The sequence below is a fragment of the Trematomus bernacchii genome, unplaced genomic scaffold, assembly GCF_902827165.1.
Source record: "Trematomus bernacchii unplaced genomic scaffold, fTreBer1.1, whole genome shotgun sequence".
Classification (NCBI taxonomy): domain Eukaryota; kingdom Metazoa; phylum Chordata; class Actinopteri; order Perciformes; family Nototheniidae; genus Trematomus; species Trematomus bernacchii.
The window spans coordinates 128,538-154,331 of NW_022987583.1; the positions used below are offsets into that span (position 1 = coordinate 128,538).

General features: G+C 38.0%; 3 protein-coding genes across 5 annotated transcripts; 1 reads left to right on the forward strand and 2 right to left on the reverse strand.

Annotated features, from left to right (window-relative positions):
* Positions 1 to 418: 418 nt before the first annotated feature.
* Positions 419 to 3,396, reverse strand: LOC117480767. Its single transcript, XM_034128216.1, has 7 exons — positions 3,218 to 3,396; positions 2,402 to 3,064; positions 1,940 to 2,258; positions 1,610 to 1,817; positions 1,420 to 1,485; positions 1,221 to 1,265; positions 419 to 793 (listed from the first exon to the last, which is right to left on the reverse strand). The coding sequence occupies exons 1-7, from the start codon at positions 3,289 to 3,291 to the stop codon at positions 729 to 731; spliced, it is 1,440 nt and encodes a 479-aa protein (XP_033984107.1). The 5' UTR covers positions 3,292 to 3,396; the 3' UTR covers positions 419 to 728.
* Positions 3,311 to 7,117, forward strand: LOC117480766 (phosphatidylinositol 4-phosphate 3-kinase C2 domain-containing subunit alpha-like). Its single transcript, XM_034128215.1, has 6 exons — positions 3,311 to 3,348; positions 4,561 to 4,579; positions 5,460 to 5,606; positions 5,696 to 5,729; positions 6,164 to 6,229; positions 7,080 to 7,117. Exons 1-6 carry the CDS (start codon positions 3,311 to 3,313, stop codon positions 7,115 to 7,117), a joined length of 342 nt encoding a protein of 113 aa, XP_033984106.1.
* A 6,467-nt stretch (positions 7,118 to 13,584) lies between these two features.
* On the reverse strand, positions 13,585 to 24,894 carry LOC117480773. Of its 3 annotated transcripts, none has more exons than XM_034128231.1 (4): positions 24,764 to 24,894; positions 24,256 to 24,311; positions 14,809 to 15,171; positions 13,585 to 14,386 (listed from the first exon to the last, which is right to left on the reverse strand). In XM_034128231.1, exons 2-4 carry the CDS (start codon positions 24,302 to 24,304, stop codon positions 14,142 to 14,144), a joined length of 657 nt encoding a protein of 218 aa, XP_033984122.1. In that variant the 5' UTR covers positions 24,305 to 24,311; positions 24,764 to 24,894; the 3' UTR covers positions 13,585 to 14,141. The 3 variants fall into 3 exon arrangements, with proteins under 3 accessions (XP_033984122.1, XP_033984120.1, XP_033984121.1); XM_034128229.1 differs by having other exon boundaries at positions 24,697 to 24,894; XM_034128230.1 differs by having other exon boundaries at positions 24,693 to 24,894.
* Positions 24,895 to 25,794: the final 900 nt, after the last annotated feature.

Consider the following 25,794-nt stretch of genomic DNA (forward strand, 5'->3'; position numbering starts at 1 on the left):
GATGAGATGAAAAACCGGACTTGACCAAACAAATCACGGAGCTCTCAGCAGAGGACAGCCGGGGACGCTCCCGCCGATATCAGAGATGTCCCTGCTATGTGTGGGAGGTAAGAGAGGACATTTGTTTGTGTTTAGCTGCTGTCTTGTGCCTTAAATCGTTTGTTTACGTCCCTCACTTCCGTTTCGCTTCTCATTTGCTAGCTGAACAGCTGATCAGAGTGGTTTCTTGGCCCGATAGCTTGTGTCCGACACCCGGCCGATTCAACATGTTGAATCGGCCGGGTGTCGACCGTGAAAGGCCAAAGAAGGTGTGTCACGGCCGAGGGTTCGGGACACACCAAATTGACTTTGGGCGACAAGGAACCCGTTTTCGCCCAACAACGCAAGACGGCCGATATCGGCCTGGTGTGTAGGGGCCTTAAGGTTGGATCAACACCAGCCTCTGGAAAGATTTCATGACTGCAGAGGGCAGTGGACCTTTAGTCATTTCATACTGTGATGTAGGGTAATGGATTTGTATTAACAGGGAGGTTATATTTCAGCATTTGAGATACACCTTGAGGCCTGATTTGGTAAAAAGCCCACTTACCACGACAAGGTACAGGCCATAAATGGGATAAGACATGACAAAGACATAAGGTGAAAAACAAATGAGAAAGAAAGGCATACACATATACAAACAGATACATAAAGGGTGTAGAGGGGCACCGAATACCAGTGTCCTGCCTCTAAACAGAGGGGTGGGGGTGACGAGGAGTCAGAGGGTGTAGAGGGGCACTGAAGTGTCCTGCCTCTAAACAGAGGGATACAATAAATACATTAATGTTTTTTTGAATGGCTGGTGTTCAACACCACTGCCAAACTTAAACTATGCTGTTTCACAGGGCGCCCAGAAAATAAACGCCGTCTTGAGCCAGCGCCTGACTTCCTGCGTGCAACAGCTGTGTGTGTGTGTATGTGTGTGTATGTGTGTGTGTGTGTATGTGTGTGTGTGTGTGTGTGTGTGTGTGTGTGTGTGTGTGTGTGTGTGTGTGTGTGTGTGTGTGTGTGTGTGTGTGTGTGTGTGTGTGTGTGTGTGTGTGTGTGTGTGTGTGTGTGTGTGTGTATGTGTGTGTGTGTGTGTGTGTGTGTGTGTGTGTGTGTGTGTGCATGTGTGTGTGTGTGTGTGTGTGTGTGTGTGTGTGTGTGTGTGTTGTTCAGTTGAAATGTTCATAACAAACCTTCATCTTGTTGCTCCTGATGCGTAGTGCTTGGTTCATGAGCGCCTACAGATACCAAGAGATACATCAATTTTGTGTGTCCCACATGGTATTAGTGATGGACATGGATAATATAGAACTACTTTGTTATTTTGATTTAAAGTTTCAATTATTTTATATAATTACACCATTATTAATGTAAGTTTTGTGTATTACTTACTTCTAAACGACTGACATGATTGCCTTTTAAGTCTGAGGGGTTGGAGGAAATCCAAAGAGATGGTTTCTATAAAACATTAAGGGATCAACATTAATTAAAAACTAAACAGTGTATATCCTTTATCTTGTAATCAAAACATGAAATGTTGGCAGTCTCATTACACCAGTTATTGTTAAAATATTGACTTTACCTGCGGATGTCAGTTTCATCAGCTCTGCTCTCATCTCTGGGTTTATTGGTAGAAAGGAGTGTGACAAACAGCTGTAATGTTTCATCACTGCTGCCTGGTGTTTGCAAGGCGCTCCTGTTTGTCCTGCAGGGCAAGAACACAGCTCCAAATCCATGTCTACATCATAAGTTTGTGTAGATCCCTTCACCACAAACTTCTTGTCCTCAATCTGCAAAATCACAAGTCAAACAAGGATAAATGTATTTGTTACACAAGTGACATATGTGCGTATTGATTCTGTAGTGATAAACCTATAGCATATTATGTTTTTTCAGCTGTTATATCCATTACCTGCTGAATATGCAATGCTGCAATGTTGCCATCTTGGGGGAGGAATTTTGCTCGCTGGAATGATTCCCAGCGTCCAAGGGCAACATCAACAATGCGTGCCTCATAATAGGTCTCCAGCCTCGAGGTCAGCAGATCAAACAGCTGAGGAAGGTTGAAGGCCTTTGTCCTCTGCAGTATTTTGTCCTTGAGGACACGCATTGCCGCTTCTGCAAAATTGTTGGTATTGTTTCCTCTGGTGAGGAAACTGCCTCTATAACTGAGGGCCCAACACTCTCTTCTGGCGTACAGTCGGTCCAAGTACCTGAGGAACTTTTCATACCTGCAATTGGTTAAAAAAAGAAAAAATTATCCAAACAGTAAAGCTTAATCACTTCATTACATTGGGTGTTGGATGTTATTTAAGTCAATTTCTCTCATATGGCTAAACAAAACATCACTAACTTGTCTGCATTAAACACTAACCTGGCTACAACTGGATGCCCTCTTGCCTCGCTGTAAAGCCTATCCACACTGCCTATCTCCTGACAGTAAAGCATCTCTTTTACAATGGCAAAAAGTGCCGGTCTGTCTCCGTGAGTGACCCCACTCTCCTTGCTCCACAGCCACCTCCAAACTGCTTGTAGCAGATGGAAGGAGCACAGGAGAAGTGTGGCCTTAGGAAATGCTTTTCCCAGAGCTCCCCTCTCTGCCCTACAGTCATCTGTGATGACCAGTTGTGGCCCTTCGTGTCCTCTGCCAGCAAAGCCCTTCTCTCCAACAACTTGTTTTAGCTGTTCCAGCCCTTGAGCAATAGTCTGCTCATCCTCAGACTGGCAGAGGAGAATGCCCAGAGGGAGGCCACCTGCACAGCTGTGGGTCAGGAGGAGGAATACCCTGCAGTTCTCCCTGTCCATATTCCCTGAGGAATCTATGAAGCACAGCTCCCCACTGTGCTTCAGTTGGTGCACTTTCTTCATGAGTGGAGAACACACAACCACAAGAGGAGCTCCCTGGGAAGTTGTTCCCAGGAGAGCACAGGTGTCATTACACTTATTGTTGTAAATCTCCACTTGAAGCTTGAGCGCTGCCAACATCGTGGGACCTGTTTGCGTGCCATACTCCTCCCTACACACCTTGTGGAACAGTCTGGGTAGAAAATGAATTAGTTGGTATGGGTGTCACTTACATGCAGTAGAAAAGCGTATTTGTATTCACTGAATACATCATAGTTTTTATTGCATCGTTATTTATATAGTGGGTAGTAGGTATCTTGACCATGTTTCCAGATGTGATACCCACCTCTGTACATAAGGCAGGTCGGGGCAAATCTCCCTGTTGGCCGACACGTACACATAACGCTGCCCATACTCCATTTGGAGGTCGTGTTTCAGGATGCAGATGTTGGAGTGTGGCCAATTTCAAAGAGCCCTGTGAGTACTCCGGTGCGTTCACACCGGAGTACTTTGGTGTACTTTTCCCACAATAGTTCATCAGAACTACGATATATTTGCGTTCACACCAAAAAGCCCCAGGAACTAAAGTAGCTCAACATAGTTCGCGAGACTCGCTTTTCAGTCCCTGCCACAGAGCAGGGTCTGTCGTGGGAGAAAGTAGTTCGTACGTCTGATTGGCTGTGCGGAATGCAAACCACGCCCGTTTGACTCAGAATTTTTTGTTGTAAGCGGCCATTGTATTTCCTCGCTTCGCAGCACACACGAAGAGATTCCTTTTGTGAAAGCAGTTATTATAGCAACACTAAATAAATCAATTGGAGCGGTGGAGTGATGAGGATGAGGATGAGGATGAGGATGTGTCTGCGCTTCTGGCGATTGACTCGGAGGACGCGAAGCGCCACATTCAGAAGCTTCTACTGAATGCCGTTTCCGTGGATCAGCAAAGTTAGCAGACCTGGCAAAGTCATGTCGGGACGACTACCAAGGTAAAATAAAATACATGCACTGCACTGTTTTAATCTGCACAATACTGGTCTTAGATGTACTTTTATTTGCTCAGTAGATCGAGCTAGCCATGGTAGAACTTGCTAACGTTAGGTCCAAGCTGGCTAATAACATCTAGCTAGCTAGCTATTCTCATCCATGCCCGCTATGAACACGTTTTGACTTGTGAATAAGTGTGCAATGTTCTGTAATTTGCTTCACTAACTCATGGCACTAATCGTGTGTTTCAGGCGAGGTGTTTCTCTCAGGATTAGAAACTAGTTTTCCCCTCCGGGATAAAACGATAATATAGCGTTAGCAATTAGCATGCTAGCTGGACCTCTGTGGCTAAACTGAGGTAAACAATAGATTTACTATTTGCTCTAATTTCAAGTAATTTGCAACATTCATTCTACATGTTAATGGTAAAAGCTTAAACAGTTGATTACCTGCATGCCACAAAGACTGATGTTCTAATATTTTTGCACATTTAAGTAGAAATGTAATTGAAATTCTATTTACTGCCTAAACATTGTTCCTTGTATTATCCTAAATAGTTTGACCTTGTTTCCTCAGAAGGCTTCTCAGACTACATGGAGGATCCCTCAGAGAAACACAGTTTCCACGTTCAGTTCCCCCCCGCTGAGAGTAGGCAGCTCCACACCCTGTGCCCGGTCCATCCTGACCGCTGCTGCCATACTGCAGCAAACAGGAGGGAACGGAGGTGAAAACACACTTGTGGATATGTGGAGCACAAAGAAAAGCATTGCTAAAAAACATTTAGCAGCTAAACTGTGGATAACAAGTAAACCACATTGGTTTGTTATTCAATATTCAAAAGCTTTTTGAATCATTACATGTCACTTGTTAGACGCTTTTATCCAAAGCTTACATACTCAATACTGTGGGCAATCCCCACAGGAGCACTTTGGGGTGAAGTGTCTCAGGGACACAACGACATGCTGACTGCAGTGGGGTTTGAACCTGTGCTCCCCTGATCCGAACACCAATGCACTTATCCACTGCGCCACACACCTCCATCCTTTACTCAAGTAGAAGTACAGATACTCGTGTTTGAAATACTCTGGTAAAACTTCTTAAGTAAAAGTAAAGAGGGCTTTGAAATGTACTTAAGTAAAAAGTACCCATAACTACCAGCTGTTTTAAAGAGTACCTGACCTCCCTTTATATTAATAGAACAATAATGTCATTGTTAGCTAATGAATGTTTCCATGCTGAACAACGGCAACATGACAACGTTTTCATTGGTCCCTCTTCTTTAGAGAAGACCAGGAAATGATGGATACACGGATCGTGTTCAAATCAATAGGCACGCAATGACTCTAAATAATAATGATCACGCCACCAAACACACATTCAAACTAAAGGAACCAGCCTGTTTGGAGAATGTAAGAAGTAGAAAGTACAGGTATTTGTGTTCAAAATGTAAGAAGTAGAAAGTACAGGTATTTGTGTTCAAAATGTAAGAAGTAGAAGTAAAAAGTGATCAGAAAAATAAGTAGTGGAATGTACTTAAGTACAGTAACGAGGTATTTGTACTCCGCTACTTCCTACCTCTGACCAACGTGTATCTCTATATTCAGATCACCCAGTATAAGACGGTGGAGCGGGTGGTGCAGACTCTGAAGAACCTGTGCTGTGCTCTGGACGAGACGAAGACCCAGGCCATCACTGAGGCCGTCAAAAGGCTGAAACACTCCGTCAACTTACCCCAGACACGCTCCCCCAAGGTGGGCTAACACTCTGCTTCACACGTTCATACAGAGCGTTGTTTACATGTTAGGAAGTGTTTGTAAGATCAACTTGTTTTGCTTTGCAGATGGGGTCCACATCGTCTGGTCAATCGTCAAATGGTACGTACACACAGTCACACTCCACCTCCACTTATTTAATTTAAATGTGATTGTTGCAGCTTATCATGTCAATGTGGTGCAAAGATGCATTACAGACAGAAATAACTTTTAAATAAAGTCACTGTCAAGTGTCTAAGGCTATTTAAAGACTATGTGGCTTATTCTATTACGGTATGAATCATTCAAAGCTTCATAGCATCATTAATGCTTGCATTAAAATTGTAAAACGTTTAATTTGTATCTATTTGTCCCTATCATGTCCTGAGAGCCCTCCATCCCCCAATTGCTAGTGCCTTCACCATTTAAAATGTTAATAGTCAAATCAAAGGTGTTCCCTGTGTTCCTCCTGTTGTGTGCCTGCAGAGACAGATTTGGACAATGTTGTGTCGTTGTTGCGATTAAACTGATCTTGTATCTTGCATATTTCACCTTAGGAAAGTGGGCACGCGATGACAGCTTCCTTGACACCATCATAGCGATGGCCCGCCGTGCCATGGTCAGCAAGGAGAATGAGGACCTGCGTGCCAAGGAGATGCACGACGAACGGCTGCTGCATTCACACAAGGCCCAGGAATCGAGGTGGAGCAACAAAATACCTTTCAGGCTGGGCTTCTGGCAGTGCTAAGCGAGCTGATTAAATCCAACAGGCCTTCAATACAAAAATTAAGAAAAACTTGTCGTTGATAAACTGTACAATGACTTGTTGGGAGGCGTGTGATGCAGTGGTCTGGTGCGTTGGTGTTCGGATCAGGGGAGCACAGGTTCAAACCCCACTGCAGTCAGGATGTCGTTGTGTCCCTGGGCAAGACACTTCACCCCAAATTGCCTACACCTGGGACAGTTAATTTTGTATTATTGTGATTATATATATATTGCCACTGTTATTATATTGTTTTGATACTACTGACACTTATTGATCTGCTTCTGATAAATAAAAGAGAACCTACATGCACGGCACTAGCATCATGACTGTCTTTGTTTAAACCAGCAGCAGTGCAGCGGTACACAGACTAACCTGTGTGTGTGTAACGTAGTTCTTCAGATGTGTATGCTTAACATGTATGTATTTATCACAGTAAAGATGGTATACAAAAGCTTTTTAAAGAGCTTTCAACCTCATCCCATTGTCTTTAACACACATTTAACATAATAATATACTCATATTAATATACAAATATACAGTATGAGTACTGTTTTGATACTGACATTTAATCTTTGCACAAAGGTGTGTCTGCACTATTGTAATTGTGTCTGTTGACTGTGGTAAATAAAAGAGAGAACCAAATGCACAGTACAAAAGATCAGCTTTATTGTCAATTTACAATTTCCATGCTGTTCAGATGCCTCAAGGGCTGTGCGCGTGTCTTGCCCCGTGGCGATTTGTTTAGGTTGCGTCTCCCCAATGGTTGCTTCCAGGCGAATACAGAGGAGTTGAAAAGATCCACTTTGATCCACTGCACATTGGTGTGCACCAGGCCGAGGAACTATTGTTCACCCAGAGAGAGCGCGGGACACGACGCGTTCCGTAGTATTCGCATATCTGGAATACATACAAAGACACAAATTAGCCCTACATAACTCCATAAATCCTACATTAGATAGTATTAATGTGATTTAATGAACGTACCATTGCTGTTCTTTGGGCGTGATAACGGTCATCATCCTCAGCTATCGAAACATGTCCATAGCGTGTGCTTTTCGTGGTCCAATCCTTTTGTTAAGGCTTCTTAACCGCCTTCGCCTCCGACTCAGCATTTCTATTGCATTTGAATGGTCGATCTGTATTTTTATTTGTGGCTGAGTTATTGGCTTAAATAACTCCGTTACGAAGCTGTATAACACGAGCACCAAAACATCAACTCCATACCGTGTCTGAGGTCGGAAGGTAAACAGAAGCATACAGCGGAAGCGGAAGCTTTTCTTCTTCTTCTCTCGGTTTTTTGGCGGATTGCAACTTTAAGGTGCATACCGCCACCTACTGTACTCGCCGTGAAGTTGTTTGCAGCCTGCCAGGAAAATCTAAGCAGAAGAAGAAGAAGTGACGTCAGCGGCTCATTTGCCTAATCCACCCCCAGGAACTCATTTTGGTGTGAACGCGATCTGCTTTAGTTCGTCAGAACTAAAAGAACTCTCATTAACTAAAGTTCTCAGGAACTACTGTGGGAAAAGTACTTGGTGTGAACGCGGCTTATGTTGTTTGCCTTTTCCCCAACATCTCGGTGGCGGATGGCGTCCGCAACAAAAAGATTGTGGTTGTGCCTGTTTATTAGAATAACCTTAAATGGTAGGTCAGGCATGTGTGGGTCTTCGGTCCTATAACATAAATCAATATATCAATATTATGTAAAAAAAGCAAAACGTGAAATAATAAGTATGTGGATCAGTAAACTCACTTCATTTCCCCACGAGTACTCTTGAGTGTCGTGTGCATTTTTGCTTGACAGCAGGTGTTCTTGCTGCTTTTGGCTGCTCTCGGGTTCACCCTATGCTGACACTTATAACTTGCCTGAACAAAATAAAGCAGATTTATTATAGTACAGGTCAAAGTAAAAAGGATAATTAAAAGGTAACTTCAAGAAATATCAACAAGACAACACTTACTTTGAAAAGCACCCGCTTCCCCAACCTGGGTCGGGTAACATCCACCCTCCATGTCACCCCTGATGACCCCTTCAGCTTTTGTACCCACTCCTTGACCTGTTCCACAGTGTGGACATCCAGCCTCAAAGTGGCCTCAAAACCAGTGTGGTCCCCCAGTGAAACCACCTCTTCATACTGGCACACGTGGTATCTGAACTCACCTGGTAGCCAACCCTACAAGGAAACAGACAACTATTCATTCAAATCCACACACATAATACTGTGTCGGCTCAGAATACCAGTAAGAGTTTTGCCATGATCTGAAGAACTAAAGAGGACCATGAGGTTTAAAATGTACTGACTTTACTTAGAACTAGAGTAGAATACACATTATACTTGCAGGCTTAAAAAGTCTGAAAAATAAAAATCCAACCCTCAAAATCCTAAAACATTGGTATAGTTATGCTAACATGTTTATATTCTCTTTAAATGTACTTCATGTGTTTGCATGTTATTCTTTGTAATGCCTTGTCTTTTATCTGGACAATAAGTCTGTTATTAAGTGGTATAGTTTAGATGATGATGATGATGATGATGATGATGTGTAGGTGAGGCATTGATATGAGCAAACACATTCAATGTAATTTGATGTTCATCATAGTATTGAGAGATAGGTCTTATCAGATACCTTCAACTGCGGGTACTCCTCTATATTGTTCTGTGTGCCTCCAGAGCACACTAAAACACGAGGTCTGAAATGAAAGCAAAAAAACCAGCTTATAGTTATTCAGGTACTATTCTGATGCTAATACTTTAGTACTTATACTTGAGTATTTCTACACTCTGGTACTTGTACTTTTACTCAAGTACAAGATCTTATCACTTCTTACACCTCTGGAAAGCACTTTTATGTAAAGGAATACATTTTTATAAATGTCCCAACATTTTATTTTTACATGGCAAAACGTTAATATGTTATTAATGTCAAATGTTATATGTTGTATTATATAACAAAATAACATATTATAAATGTCTACCTTTAAATAAAATATTAAATAGATACCTTTACATCCTAAACAGAAGGTGAAAACGTTAATATGTTAGATGACAAACAAAAAAACGAAACATTATATATATATATAGGCTATATATACAGATGTTTGCTAATGTATCCCTCTTATATCCATCAGGAATTAATATTAAATGATGAATTAACATTACCTCAGCACTGCATAAGTGTGGTCGTCAGTCATATTGACAAAGAAGCACTATTATATTGTATATTGTATATTATGCGGCGTTTAAAAGGACGGTATTTCGCTTGTCAGATTCAGATTTCGCGGGTGTGTCGCGTGAGGCAGTGATGTAACCATAGGGATGTGACGCCAGGTTGATGCTGTGACGTAACGCTGCGTCGATGCTTGCGTAATGCGGAAGTGGGATCTAAACTGGGTTGGAAAAACGATAGACGCGTCCTGGAGACACTGAATCTATAGTGGTGCCCACCTCAACACTCAGTGATAAACATTTGCGACGCTATAAACGAAAGCGTACATCATAACATGTGGAGCTAAGTAGCTAGAAACGCTAACATGGCTTACCTTGGTCAAAACTGGTCTTCAATGGCATAAAAACGATGCAGCAGTTAATCTATAGGTTAATCCAATGTGTCTGTGTCCTCTTTCAAATTATTTCTGATAATCCATAAGCAATAAAACTGCTTTTTTCGTTTCCAAATGCCAGAGCGAGAGATCGCTTCACTCTGCTGGACATTTACATGCGCGCAGCCCCCACCTTTTCTCTTCACAATGTGTGTGTGTGGGCCTCCCCCTTCGATTCTATTGGCTCTAACGGTCAGAAAGAGGTGTCAACCATCAAAATCGAGCAAGGGGGGCCAGAGATATGGAAAAAAAAAACATTTTCACCCAAATCACCTCAGAGGTGGGGTGGTTTTGGCTAAACCTCTCTAAAAAGGTCAAATGTCACTTGTTTTCCATCAATCTTCATACAGGGTACTTATTATATGTTGTACTTTGGATTCCTAAAGTTTTTAGTCTACTAACCCATCATCCAAGGGTAGTTTTCACTATCTGTAAAAAATAATTTTTGGACGGACACTATAATTTACAGTTTTTTACTATGTAAAATCTGAATTATATTGATTCTGACACTTCTACATCCAACTCACAGATGTAACCTTGCTTTGATAAAATAAATTATTCATATAACCCTTTTAGAAGTTAAGTTGTAGTCATTTGTTTTGGGCATGTCATTTTCGAGCCTGAAACATGAAAAACAGGCTTGGTGCTTAACAGGTTAACACCGCAGTGCATGGTGGAGTCACGAACTTTGTTACATTTACGTGTCTGCACCACGCAAACAACCCCAATGTAAAGTGAATGAGGCTCCTTTGTCGTGGTGCACACACGCATTTCTACAACGTCCCGCAGTGAGCTTTTATTCTATAAAACGTTTTTAAAATCTACTTTATAGCTTGTAGTAACTCACAGGAGCCTCTTTTATTTTATTTGTATTCATAATAATTTTTATTTTTCGTCAGAATGTATTATGGTATATTATTTACCAATTTTTGTTCTCAAAAAACAGTGCATTGTGTGTTTATTAAATTAGTTAGTTTTTAAGGAAGGCCAGAGCTTCAGCTGTGTCAAATAGATTGTTCCCTTTAGTTAACGTTATTTAAAAGATAATTATATTCCTATTTGATCATGTCCCCTTTATTGTATTACGGACCCAAAGAGCAATGTGAGCGTCCATTCTCATTGGATAACGGAGGATTTTACACCCGGAAGTAAGTATTCTCCTTACTGTCGATTGATTTTATTTACAGTGATATCTGCACTACTCATCAACTCAAAAACACCAGATTATCCTTGTTAATTACATAACATTGATTGGTTTAAATTGTGTGCAATGCTTTTGTATTTTCCCCTTTCGATTCGGAGAAACAAATATTTTTTCGGAGTGTGTGGATGGCAGAAGACACTACACTACCCAGAAAGACTAAATATTTATCTGCAGATCCCTATAAAGCATATTCATTACTCGTTATTCTCTACTATTAGTTAATTAAAAACTGTATATAATGGCTATTTTGCACATCCCTTTCAAGATTTCAAGATTTTCTAAGGTTTATTGACATATCATATACACAACTACGGTGTAGTTATGCAATGAATGAAACACTTGGGTCACAGGTTCCTCAACCGTGCATTACAAGACATCTATCGATATCTGTGTACCTCCACCATTAAACATATTCTGCACATTTCTTATACTATCTACATACATCTTATAAGAGTATAATTAATATGTATAATATCAGTTAAAATAAGTGCTTCAACATAGTTAACATTGCAGGAAAGTTGATTGTCAAGTCCCAAAACAAACCATGCAATATATTAGACGTTAAGTACTTTGTCAGGCTTAATATCTGTAGATACCCCCAAAGCTTTTTTCTTATTTAAAAGAAGACCTTAACCTAAAGTATTCTTTAATGTTTAAATAAAGCCTTATTAGTTTGTCTGTTTTGCACATCCTCCTATCAGGAAACTAAACTGTTTTATTGTAGAGATCACTTACAGTATCTTCTTGATATTTTCTATTCTATATTATTTATATCATTGACCTTCCACTTTCCAACTATATTAAGAGTATTTACTCTTAATATTTAAATGTTTTCATAAAATATAACACATTCAAAAGTGCTTTACAAAAATGAAAGACATTAAGAAAAAGGCATTTTAAAACAGTCATTAAAAAGCAACACAATCTACCTGCATTGCAATTACTCTAAACGTGTAAGAACGTGCTTTAACCAGTAGGAGGTGCAGGTTAAAAAGCTGTCAAGTTTACAGTGTTAACAAAATAAAATATACTGCTGTTTCTGGTTTAGTTTACGACGGATATATTCTGTTATTGTTTTGATATTTGTAACACAAAAGCGATGTAAAAAACCCACAGCAACACAGAAAAGATGGTCTTAACATGACCCAGCGGTCTAGTAGTTAATAAAAAACAATAATATCAAAACAAATTATTACTACTAACTTTATTGTGAAATTAAAATAGAACGGTAAAAGAATAGTTTCCGGTCTATTCTGAGCCCGATCTCTGTAGATAAATAAAGAACTACGACAGATGTGTAATGTTTAATGCAGCCAAACCATTAATTACAATGCATTCATGTGATGACTTTCAAAGAGTAAAGCAAGCACTGCTGAATAAAGTATGATTTTATCTTTTACGAAACGTTTTTTTCATATGGAATGCAGTTGGAGGTCAACCAATCACAGAGCTTGAGGCAAAGCGGAACAATAGCTGAGGATTCTGGGTAGTGTAGTGTCTTCGGCCATCCTAAACTCTGAACAAATATTTGTTTCTCCGAATCGAAGGGGAAAATTACAAAAGCATTATACACAATTTAAACCAATCAATGTTGTGTAATTAACAAGGATAATCTGGTGTTTTTGAGTTGATGAGTAGTGCAGATATCACTGTAAAATCAATCGACAGTAAAGAGAATACTTACTGTCGATTGATTTTAGTGTAAAATCCTCCGTTATCCAATGGGAATGGACGCTCACATTGCTCTCTGTGTCCATAATACAATAAAGGGGACATGATCAAATAGGAATATAATTATCTTTTAAATAACGTTAACTAAAGGGAACAATCTATTTGACACAGCTGAAGCTCTGGCCTTCCTTAAAAACGAACTAATTTAATAATAATCACAGTTGTATTACACACAATGCACTGTTTTTTGAGAACAAAAATTGGTAAATAATGCACCATAATACATTCTGACGAAAAATAAAAATTATTATGAATAAAAATAAAATAAAAGAAGCCTCCCGTGAGTTACTACAAGCTATAAAGTAGATTTTAAAAACGTTTTATAGAATAAAAGCTCACTGCTGGACGTTGTAGAAATGCGTGTGTGCACCACGACAAAGGAGCCTCATTCACTTTACATTAGGGTTGTTTGCGTGGTGCAGACACGTAAATATAGCAAAGTTTGTGAGTCCACCACGCAATGCGGTGTTAAGGAGTCGTGGTGGAGTCACGCATTCTGGTGAGACCAGGTTGGTTCAGTTGTTTTCCCATGAGGTGAACCTCCTCTCAGTTCACTGCCTCCCGATTGTGTTTTTAGTTTCACTTTAAAGACTTGGCAGATTATCAAGGCAGCTGCAGTGTCCATGAAACAGAGAGACATGATGAACAATAGTGTAAAAGAATAACAACTTAAAAGTAATAAAGCATTTTACACTTTTAATTCGATCCAATTTAACATTTCCAAATATTTCCTCCTGTAATACATGCAGATTGTGCAGTGAAACAGTAAATACAAAAATAAAAAGTGATTTATTTATAATATGTAACATTGATAAATGCACATTAAATACAGCATGGTAACATTATCCATCAGTTAGCAGAAAACAGAGCGATTAATGACCTACAGGTGAATGATAAAACTCAGTAACATTATCAGATGTTTTTTGTAGCTCTATTTCTATGTTAACTGTCCTCACAAAACCCTCACAATTGAGCTGTTTGACACCTGCAAGCATTATTTGCACTGACATTTCTACAGTTAGTACTCACACACGTCATATTTTTAAATGTAGTTATACATTTTACATCACAAGCCCTTTTCTGATTGAATCTATGTTTCGGAGTGTGTCATCACTGTAACTGTAATCACGTTAGAAGTGACAGGTTGTTTCTCTGAGGAATCCAACGGCTGTTTGACTTCATTGATGTCGTTTTTTCTGTCTTTATATTTAGAAAAACAACATTTCAAAACTAAGCCTAAAGGGGCAAAGCTAAGTAGAGTGGTGTTGGTCCTGTGGGTTTTTTCTCTGAGGATCTCACTGGCTGTATGCCTGAATGGTCGTCTCTTTTCTTGTGAGTAAATTTAGTAAAACAAACTTTCGTAGCAATAATACCCATCACAGCTGCTGCTGCTACTGCTGCGATTGCAATGGAGATCCAGTAGTTTCTCCCACTCTTTGGTTGTTGACTCTCTGTTGTTCCCTCTGGTTTAAACTCAGCAGCTGCGGAAAAGGACAAAAATCAACCTTAGGATGATTCCCTGAAGTGGAAACATTTAACCATTTTAGAGTGATTTACAGATTTAGGCACCGGCTCCCAACCAGCTCTAGAATCACCACGGTGTATGATATGCAGATGTTATACTTTTCTCTCATTCATTCATTTAAGATGTAATTAATGCTTGCTTTAACCCGTCGGTTAGACAAAAAAAGGACGTTTTTAAGATTTGAGAAGCAAAACTCTTTTGGCTGTGGAGGATGACATTCATGGTCCTCAGAGGATGCTTCCCTGATGGCTTTGTTGAGTTTCTGTTATTTCCTCTAGCGCCTCAATGAGGTTAACTTTCAACTGTTAACTTTCCAATTATTTGGCTCTATGGAGCCTAAAGTTGTTTTACTTTGTGACTTCTACTGAGTTTACTCACCAGTGACGTTGAGCCAGCATCTCCTAGAGTTACTCCCCTCAGGTCTGACGAGTATGTCACACACATAAAACCCAGAGTCATTGGTCCTGAGTCTGGAGACATGAAGTGTGAGGCGTCCTTCTGTGAGGACGTCTTTGTCCCACTGGACTCGTCCTGCAAACTGTGGATCCTGAGACTCTGGGGATTCAACACCTTGATGGAGATGAAACATGAAGTAGGTTCTGGTCTCAGTTAACAGCTGACAGATGGTAGAAATGGATCTGAGTGAAGTTTCTCTTCTGGTGCTGAAGGTCCACTCCATGGTGATGTTCTGGTTCTCCTCTGCCTGATAGGAAGTATGAGTCACATTCACTACAAATGTTCCTGTGGAGGAGACACAGAGGGACTCTTTAAACTGTAGCTATGTTCCTGTGGAGGAGACACAGGGGGACTCTTTAAACTGTAGCAATAGCCACTTTCACACAAAGTACTTTGCCGTACTAGTAGTTATAATGATACCCCTTCCATCACATTAGTATGCATAAAAAGTGACAGGTCACATCCCCCACTAATTATGCTAATTAGCCCCTTTGATATGCTAATGAGCCCCTTTGTTCGAGGTGTTATCGCGTGTAGGTGTGATATCACAGATAGGTGTGATATCCTTTGATGTGAGGGTGAGGTGTTGTAACATGTAGGTGTGATATTCCCCCTTGTAGTAGATCCTTTGTTGTCTAATCTAATTAGCCTTTGATGTCTGCCCCTTTGTTGTCTAATCTAATTAGCCCCTTTGATGTGAGGGGTGAGGTGTTGTAACGTGTGGGTGTGATATTCCCCCTTGTAGTAGATCCTTTGTTGTCTAATCTAATTAGTCCCTTTGATGTCTGTCCTTTGATGTAAGTGGGTGAGGTGTTGTAACATGTAGGTGTGATATCACACCGGAGTGCTATAAGCCTTTGATGTCAATCTAATTAGCCCTATGATGTATGTCCTTTGATCAGTGTTTGTAACTAGTGTTAAGGTAGTCTCTTTGAAGTTGTGTGAGACTGTCTCGCACCCCCGTCCTCCCCCCACCCCTTCTGTCACCCTTCCTTTTGTTGTGATGTCAGAAGATAGAGGTGGGGGTGGAGTTAGGTAAAAAAGAAATCCGTGCAAACTGGATAAAAAGTTGTTAACATTAATGCTTTTTGCTTTTGTTTTTGTTACTAAGATACTTTTTAGATACACTTTTGAAGTGAGCAACACTTTACAACTGGTAGAAAGTTAAGTACTTTGTATGGAATTGGGTTTTCTTTAGAGCTGTTTTCAGTGAGACAATGCAGTTTTCTGATCATTTTAAGTTTTCAAGTTTCAAGGCTTTATGGCATATGCCCATTAGCTACAGTGTAGATATGTCAATGAAAAACATAGGTCACAGGCTCCTCCAACAGTGCAACAAATATATATATATATATATATATATATATATATATATATATATATATATATATATATATACATATAGAGCACATAAAACAGATAAAATACTGCAATAGAATGTTTTGATATGACAGATTTATGCGTAATTCTCTCAAAAAGGAACTGTAAGATACACGTTTATGTATGGAAAACTTTATAACTTGGTAAAATATTCATTCATTTGTAATGAATGACTTGACTAACATTACTTTTTTTAAATATATGTTTTTAGATGCTTTACTTTTGACTTCTTTCATGTTATTTTAACACAACATTACTTTTTTCATATTTTTCAACATACTGTGATATTTGTTTTTTCTCTCCTTTTTCCATTATATTTTTGAATATACAGTGATTTTTATCAAAATACAACATGCAACTATTACATTATACAATATTACGACTTTTTGCGATATTTGCAACACAATATACTTTTTTTGTAGGGCTTCAGGATATTTGGCATGTCATGCATAAAACCGGTGTCATCTTTCCTGAAACTGACGTGCTGTCCGTTTTACAAACAAGTTATCTTTCTGCTTCTTCACCCTCTGAATTTTCCTCCCCCGTCCCTCTTCCTTCAGCCATCACAACACAACAATCAAGTCAGATCTGTGAAATTAAACACCTCTTCCCAAAGCGTGACTTCCCTATTGAGGGAGTGGGGCAGTAGGGCCTAACCCGATTGGCCTAATATACTAACATGCAGAACGTATGGTGTGTTTGAAAAAGACTAACCATTTATCCAGTTCAAGCTGTCTTTAAGATGTGACATTGCGCTCTGACTTTTTCCCCGTAAACTCGTGACAAACTATTACTTATTCTTGAATTTGACCTCTTGCTGCTTGGTTGAAAATGATAGATGAAAAATAACTTTTTTAAAAGAGTCAAACAGCGAGGGACATTATACGGGTGAAAGAAACTCTAATTTCTACAGATTTCAGATTTCTTCCTTGCTTTTGTATGTGTTAGTAAGATACTTTTTGATACACTTTGAAGTGTGCAACACTTTACACCTGATAGAATAGTACTTTGTAAGGAATTCGGTTTCTTGGTAGAATATAAAGTACTTTGTAAGGAATTGGGTTTCTTAACAATCCTGCTCCATCATTAAATCACTTAATCTGCTACTTCCAGGCAAAGCTTTAAAACTTGTATCGTGTATTAAGTCATGTCTTGGCAAAAATGAGAGTCCTGGGTGCTTTAAAACATTTCTTAGAACATTTTGATATATTCAAACACATCATGAACTGCAATGACTCTGGCTCACTGCTGCATCAAATTTATTTTACACTGTTGTGAGGACAAGACTGTGAGACTCTCAGACCCTTTTGTTGTCAATCTAATTACCCTTGATCTATAAAAAAGTCACCTACTACTTTTATTTGTCCTCTCTAAATTAGATTTAGGGTTTTTAAAATTCTGAAAAGGCGTGTTGTGAGGGGGAAAAAACAGATGTATGTATGCGGTTTTGAATGGTGGCTGGTTGATGAAAACTGATCCAAAATAAGCGGTCAGGAATAATATGGCTTGAAATATGAGCAATCATGTTAATAGCTACAGATACGATAAAGTACTACAACAACAACATAGGAGTGCTTATACTGTATGTTGTAAAAGCAGGACAAACAAATAAATAAAATGCTGCATTGTTTTTGAAACAAGAACCATATGCCCAAGGCATTTCTACATTTAGATGACATGTTCAGAACTCAGTACATTTGGACCAATAACTAATTTAACCATCAACATCAATTTAAGTGCACACAGCAGTGCAAACAAACAAAAAACAGGCTTGTGTGCATCAGACAACTCAAATTACTCCACTTTAACCATATTTAGAATGTCCTCATTTTAACTAAAGTAATTTTGTAATGAATTGAGATTCTTAAAGAATCAAACTCTAAATGGAGAGTTTGTGATTTTAACACTGTTTCGATGAAACAATGCAGTTTTGATACATTTACTTGACTAACATTACTTTTTTAAATATATGTTTTGTTAGATGACTTTACTGATTTTTGCTTTTTTTTTCTGCTACCAAGATACTTTTAGATACAGTGTGTTGTCTGGCAACTTTACAACTGGTAGAATGTCAATCACCAAGTTTCAAGGCCTTATGGCATATGCCCATTAGCTACAGTGTAGATATGTCAATGAAAAACATAGGTCACAGGCTCCTCCAACAGTGCAACAAATATATATATATATATAGAGCACATAAAACAGATAAAATACTGCATTAGAATGTTTGATATGACAGATTTAGGCTTTTTTCTCTTGCCAAGATACTTTTAGATAGACGTTGAGGTATGCAAAAAGTCAAAACTAGAAAAATCAAATACTTTGTCTAAATAGATGTTATTTAAGAATGTGACTCTTAATGGCAGCTTTTTGATTTAAGTAAGACAATCCAGCTAAACAATGTCGTTTTTGATGACTTTGCTGATTTTTGCCTTTTTTCTGCGACCAAGATACTTTTAGATACAGTTTGTTGTCTGAAAACTTTACAACTGGTAGAATGTCAATCACTTTTGTAACACATGTATTTTCTTAAAGACTGTGACTCTAAAAGGCAAGTTTGTGATTTTAACACTTATTTACTGACTATAGGCAGATTTTGGCTTTTTTCTCTTGCCAAGATACTTTTAGACACACTTTGAGGTATGCAAAACCTTAAAACTAGAAAATGAAGTACATTGTCTGATTAGATTTTTTCTTAAAGACTGTTTCTCTAAAAGGCAAGTTTGTGATTTTTAACACTTATTTACTGACACAAGGCAGATTTTTGACTTTTTTTTCTCTTTTCTTGTGTTACCAAGATACTTTTAGATGCACTTTGATGTATGCAACATTTAACAAAAGGGTATAATATGAAGTACTTTGTAAGGAATGGGGGTTTCTTTAATACCCCGTTTTTTTTTTTTTTTTAAAAACACTTGTTCAGTTAAATAATGTAGGTTTTCTCTGATATTTTAGTTATTTTCAGCTACCAAGATACTTTTTTGATACACTTTTATGTAGGAACATTTGACAACTGGTAGAATGTCAATTATTTTGTAACAAATGTATTTTCTTAAAGACTGTGACTCTAAAAGGGAAGTTGGTGATTTTAACACTTTTATTTTTTCTCCCGTTGTCTTTCACTTACTTTTTGGATACAGTTTTATGTATGACAACTTTACAACTGGTACAAAGTTAAGTACTTTTTCTGAACAGATTTTCTTTAAGACTGTGACTCTTAAAGGCACTCTGGGATTTTAGTAAGACAATCCAGTTTTTATGGAAGTAACTTAAATTATTTTAGTTTTTTTCTCCTACAAAGATACTTATAGTTACACTTTAATGGATGCAAAACTTTATAATTATTCATTCATTTGTAATGAATTGAGTTTCTTTTTTGTTTTTGTTTTTCAACATACTATTGTACACAATGACTTTTCCATATATATTTTTTTTTCTGACAAACTATACTTTGACTTTTTCCGTAAAATCGTGACAAACTATTACTTATTCTTAAATTTGACCTCTTGCTGCTTGGTTGGAAATGATAGATGAAAAAGCTACAAAGCTTAAAGAACTTTCTAAAAACTCTCAATTCTACAGATGACTCCCCCCACTCAACGCAATAAGTCCACCCCCCACTCAGCAAATAATCTAAAACGAAGGACCCCACTAAGACGACCGTTGAAAACTAGCCAGGGATCTGAGAAAAACCAAGTCTCCCCCCGCGAGTTGCAGCCAGGAACAAACTCCTGGACTACTATCGTCACCACCATTGTGGACACCCAAATCTTGCAGTACTACTGCTGCTGATGTTACTCCTGGGGCCAAGACATCTCTGTTTTTGAACATAGTGAAATCGGAGTTGGTTGATATTCTGGAGAAGGTGCTGCATCGGTACAGAGAAGAAATCTGCAATGGATGCCGAGTCAGTCACCCCAGTCAGAGGCAACACGATTGTCTGAATGACATTCCAGAATATTTCTTCAGAAACAATTACAACGCGTTAATGAAAAGACTTTGGCTCGCCGACTTCATTACTGCGATTGACCAGAGTCTTAATGATAAAAACATTTACACGGCTGAATGGAGGATCCAAGGCGCTTCAGAGGCTTTTCTGCACAATCTCAAAAACTGCAGACGCCTCAAGGAGAGACTTGAAAAGATCCATGCCGAGCTGGATGGAGAGGAAGAAGACTAATAACCAGCGGCTGATTGAAGCCAGGGATTTTTTTCGATACTTTGACTTTTCTTTAAAGTAAAATAAAAATGGGTAACTACTATGGAAAACAATCTGTATATATCTATCAGAATGCAGTCAATACCTGTTTAATAAGTGTGTTGTTGATGACGATTGAAAACAGAATGAATAGTGATCCCCGTGTAAACAGAACGGCTGAAGTTTGTAAACTAGAAGACATTTTGGATATCGTTCATTCTGGCAGTACTATTCCGGGTCATTGGGAAACGATTGTAAACGAAACATTTAAAGTGGTACTGGAATCTTCATTTTCCGAAACATTCTGTAACATTACCGAAGAAATGAAACAAACACCAAAAGTGTATCATGTGCTCGCATTGTATGCTCTGTTTGTAGATGTAATGCATCTTTGTGTCAAAAACAGCATACACATGAATACTTTGGCCGAAGTGCAAAAACTCCATTATAATATTTCCCTTCATCTGGGGGATTCTGTGCTGGAGAAGATCCTGGGGATGTTGCAATCAGTATAAATGTATTATTGATTCCTATGGGGTGAAAACAATAAATTGTAAATATGAAATTCTGCAAATAAAAAAAGTGTTTTTTATTTGCAGAATTGAAAAGTGAGTGAAAGACAACGGGAGAAAAAATAAAAGTGTTAAAATCACCAACTTCCCTTTTAGAGTCACAGTCTTTAAGAAAATACATTTGTTACAAAATAATTGACATTCTACCAGTTGTCAAATGTTCCTACATAAAAGTGTATCAAAAAAGTATCTTGGTAGCTGAAAATAACTAAAATATCAGAGAAAACCTACATTATTTAACTGAACAAGTGTTTTTAAAAAAAAAAAAAAAAACGGGGTATTAAAGAAACCCCCATTCCTTACAAAGTACTTCATATTATACCCTTTTGTTAAGTGTTGCATACATCAAAGTGTATAAAAGTATCTTGGTAACACAAGAAAAGAGAAAAAAAAGTCAAAAATCTGCCTTGTGTCAGTAAATAAGTGTTAAAATCACAAACTTGCCTTTTAGAGTCACAGTCTTTAAGAAAATACATGTGTTACAAAAGTGATTGACATTCTACCAGTTGTAAAGTTTTCAGACAACAAACTGTATCTAAAAGTATCTTGGTCGCAGAAAAAAGGCAAAAATCAGTAAAGTCATCAAAAACGACATTGTTTAGCTGGATTGTCTTACTTAAATCAAAAAGCTGCCATTAAGAGTCACATTCTTAAATAACATATATTTAGACAAAGTATTTGATTTTTCTAGTTTTGACTTTTTGCATACCTCAACGTCTATCTAAAAGTATCTTGGCAAGAGAAAAAAGCCTAAATCTGTCATATCAAACATTCTAATGCAGTATTTTATCTGTTTTATGTGCTCTATATATATATATATATTTGTTGCACTGTTGGAGGAGCCTGTGACCTATGTTTTTCATTGACATATCTACACTGTAGCTAATGGGCATATGCCATAAGGCCTTGAAACTTGGTGATTGACATTCTACCAGTTGTAAAGTTGCCAGACAACACACTGTATCTAAAAGTATCTTGGTAGCAGAAAAAAAAAGCAAAAATCAGTAAAGTCATCTAACAAAACATATATTTAAAAAAGTAATGTTAGTCAAGTAAATGTATCAAAACTGCATTGTTTCATCAAAACAGTGTTAAAATCACAAACTCTCCATTTAGAGTTTGATTCTTTAAGAATCTCAATTCATTACAAAATTACTTTAGTTAAAATGAGGACATTCTAAATATGGTTAAAGTGGAGTAATTTGAGTTGTCTGATGCACACAAGCCTGTTTTTTGTTTGTTTGCCCTGCTGTGTGCACTTAAATTGATGTTGATGGTTAAATTAGTTATTGGTCCAAATGTACTGAGTTCTGAACATGTCATCTAAATGTAGAAATGCCTTGGGCATATGGTTCTTGTTTAAAAAACAATGCAGCATTTTATTTATTTGTTTGTCCTGCTTTTACAACATACAGTATAAGCACTCCTATGTTGTTGTTGTAGTACTTTATCGTATCTGTAGCTATTAACATGATTGCTCATATTTCAAGCCATATTATTCCTGACCCCTTATTTTGGATCAGTTTTCATCAACCAGCCATCATTCAAAACCGCATACATACATCTGTTTTTTCCCCCTCACAACACGCCTTTTCAGAATTTTAAAAACCCTAAATCTAATTTAGAGAGGACAAATAAAAGTAGTAGGTGACTTTTTTATAGATCAAGGGTAACTAGATTGACAACAAAAGGGTCTGAGAGTCTCACAGTCTTGTCCTCACAACAGTGTAAAATAAATTTGATGCAGCAGTGAACCAGAGTCATTGCAGTTCATTATGTGTTTGAATATATCAAAATGTTCTAAGAAATGTTTTAAAGCACCCAGGACTCTCATTTTTGCCAAGACATGACTTAATACACGATACAAGTTTTAAAGCTTTGCCTGGAAGTAGCAGATTAAGTGATTTAATGATGGAGCAGGATTGTTAAGAAACCCAATTCCTTACAAAGTACTTTATATTCTACCAAGAAACCGAATTCCTTACAAAGTACTATTCTATCAGTTGTAAAGTGTTGCACACTTCAAAGTGTATCTAAAAGTATCTTACTAACACATACAAAAGCAAGGAAGAAATCTGAAATCTGTAGAAATGAGAGTTTCTTTCACCCGTATAATGTCCCTCGCTGTTTGACTCTTTTAAAAAAGTTATTTTTCATCTATCATTTTCAACCAAGCAGCAAGAGGTCAAATTTAATAATAAGTAATAGTTTGTCACGATTTTACGGGGAAAAAGTCAGAGCGCAATGTCACATCTTAAAGACAGCTTGAACTGGATAAATGGTTAGTCTTTTTCAAACACACCATACGTTCTGCATGTTAGTATATTAGGCCAATCGGGTTAGGCCCTACTGCCCCACTCCCTCAATAGGGAAGTCACGCTTTGGGAAGAGGTGTTTAATTTCACAGATCTGACTTGATTGTTGTTGTGATGGCTGAAGGAAGAGGGACGGGGGAGGAAAATTCAGAGGGTGAAGAAGCAGAAAGATAACTTGTTTGTAAAACGGACAGCACGTCAGTTTCAGGAAAGATGACACCGGTTTTATGCATGACATGCCAAATATCCTGAAGCCCTACAAAAAAAGTATATTGTGTTGAAAATATCGCAAAAAGTCGTAATATTGTATAATGTAATAGTTGCATGTTGTATTTTGATAAAAATCACTGTATATTCAAAAATATAATGGAAAAAGGAGAGAAAAAACAAATATCACAGTATGTTGAAAAATATGAAAAAAGTAATGTTGTGTTAAAATAACATGAAAGAAGTCAAAAGTAAAGCATCTAAAAACATATATTTAAAAAAAGTAATGTTAGTCAAGTCATTCATTACAAATGAATGAATATTTTACCAAGTTATAAAGTTTTCCATACATAAACGTGTATCTTACAGTTCCTTTGTGAGAGAATTACGCACAAATCTGTCATATCAAAACATTCTATTGCAGTATTTTATCTGTTTTATGTGCTCTATATGTATATATATATATATATATATATATATATATTTGTTGCACTGTTGGAGGAGCCTGTGACCTATGTTTTTCATTGACATATCTACACTGTAGCTAATGGGCATATGCCATAAAGCCTTGAAACTTGAAAACTTAAAATGATCAGAAAACTGCATTGTCTCACTGAAAACAGCTCTAAAGAAAACCCAATCTGGTGACTGCTTGGTGTTTCTGGACCTTAAGTGGGAAATAAAGGAGTAAACTAACCAGAGACACAGGGGGTGAGGAAGAGGAACAGCAGGATGAGGAAGATCATCTTCTCCCTGTGAGAGGACACACACACACACACACACACACACACACACACACACACACACACACACACACACACACACACACACACACACACACACACGTACACACATCAATGTCACACATTAAAAAACCTTCAGTCTGTCTTTGGTCGTCACAATACTTCAGAGGACTGACAGTAACATATGACACTAGGTGGTATCACATTTTATTTTAACTGAACCAGGAGATATTTCTGCTTTGAGATCAGTGAACAAAGCAGAAAGAGAGGACCAACTGAACCCCTTCAGTTTTAATAACAGTAATTGTTGAGAATCAATAGTCAGGTACTAATTTATTCTTGCAAGAAGGAGCAGAGTTAAGTCACATACAAAGGATATGGTTCAACTCACACACATGAGGTATGCTGCTCCAAGGAGCAGGAAGTAACATCAAGCTTATATAGTCTAAAGTCAGGAGGTACCAAACAGTGTCGTAAATCCGTTTGGCGTCATCAGGTGTCGGGAAGGCGTCGGGATATCTCTGGAAAGGCAGTGTTGCTCTTTGCCCCTCAAAGAGGAGAGGAGACAAAGTGTGTGTGCTCTCGTTGGAATCAACAACATGAATTATGCCCTGCCTTCTCCTATCTACGAAGAGGCAGCTGCAAGGTCACACAGTGCAAAGTCACACACAGTATCATGCCCATCAGAAAACCCATAATAAAGAAGACCTTGTATTTCCTCCAACAGTAATAATACAAATAATTATTGTTATTATAGTATAGTGAATTTGTGCTTCTTGAGGAGAAAGAGACAGCTTTTGCATTCATGCACAGTTCAAGAATTTAGTTTTTAGCGTTGCTGTGTGACGTGTTTCAATTTCCTGCAGTAACATGTGTGTTTCCTGAAGATAACATTTGCTTTGAGTAAAACTGTTGAAACTCTGTCCCAATGCCAATACTAACCCTGCCTCAACTGTCAACACTAGTCAAGAGTGTTCTCTCTGTTCATGGAAAGTGAGGGAAATGCAGTGAGAAAGAAACTCCAAACTCCAATCTGTCGACCATGGATTCGTTACATCATCTCTCGGGAGAGAACAATTATAAAACTCCCCAAAAATCTTAAGTGGCATGTCTTGTTTTACAAACCTCTTCTCATATTTTAAAGTCTGATCACAAATGCTATTGGTGCTCAAGCAGTGTTAATTTTGGCAGCTATTTTTGATTTAGTCTTAGTCTTTAGACGAAATGGTTATTAGTTTTAGTCCCATTTTAATCCTTTTTATCCTTCATAGTTTTAGTCTAGTTTTAGTCGATGAAAAATGTTTTCTCTCTTTAAACCAACTCAGTTAATACAGGTATCTGAAATTGGAATCAAGTGAAATTGGAATCAAGTGAAATTGTAATCAAGGTGACAGTATCAAGTGTTGAAATCCGTAAAGCAACATTTCTCTCTCTTAACACTTTACTTGTGTAATATCTAGGGATGGGTATCGTTAAGGTTTTTTAACGGTACT

Excerpts from the sequence above, each read along its gene's own strand:
- LOC117480773 (XM_034128229.1), bottom strand. Across the intron at positions 15,172-24,255 it reads CCTCACCCCCTGTGTCTCTG|GAACATTTGTAGTGAATGTG; the intron begins GTTAGTTTACTC and ends TCTCCTCCACAG. Across the intron at positions 14,387-14,808 it reads ATGCTGGCTCAACGTCACTG|CTGCTGAGTTTAAACCAGAG; the intron begins GTGAGTAAACTC and ends CCTTTTCCGCAG.
- LOC117480766 (XM_034128215.1), top strand. The coding sequence starts at position 3,311 with ATGCAGATGTTGGAGTGTGGCCAATTTCAAAGAGCCCT. Across the intron at positions 5,607-5,695 it reads CCCAGACACGCTCCCCCAAG|ATGGGGTCCACATCGTCTGG; the intron begins GTGGGCTAACAC and ends TTTGCTTTGCAG. Across the intron at positions 6,230-7,079 it reads GGCCCGCCGTGCCATGGTCA|GGCTGTGCGCGTGTCTTGCC; the intron begins GCAAGGAGAATG and ends AGATGCCTCAAG.
- LOC117480767 (XM_034128216.1), bottom strand. The coding sequence starts at position 3,291 with ATGGAGTATGGGCAGCGTTATGTGTACGTGTCGGCCAACAGGGAGATT. Across the intron at positions 3,065-3,217 it reads GACCTGCCTTATGTACAGAG|ACTGTTCCACAAGGTGTGTA; the intron begins GTGGGTATCACA and ends TTTTCTACCCAG. Across the intron at positions 1,486-1,609 it reads GATGAAACTGACATCCGCAG|AAACCATCTCTTTGGATTTC; the intron begins GTAAAGTCAATA and ends AATGTTTTATAG.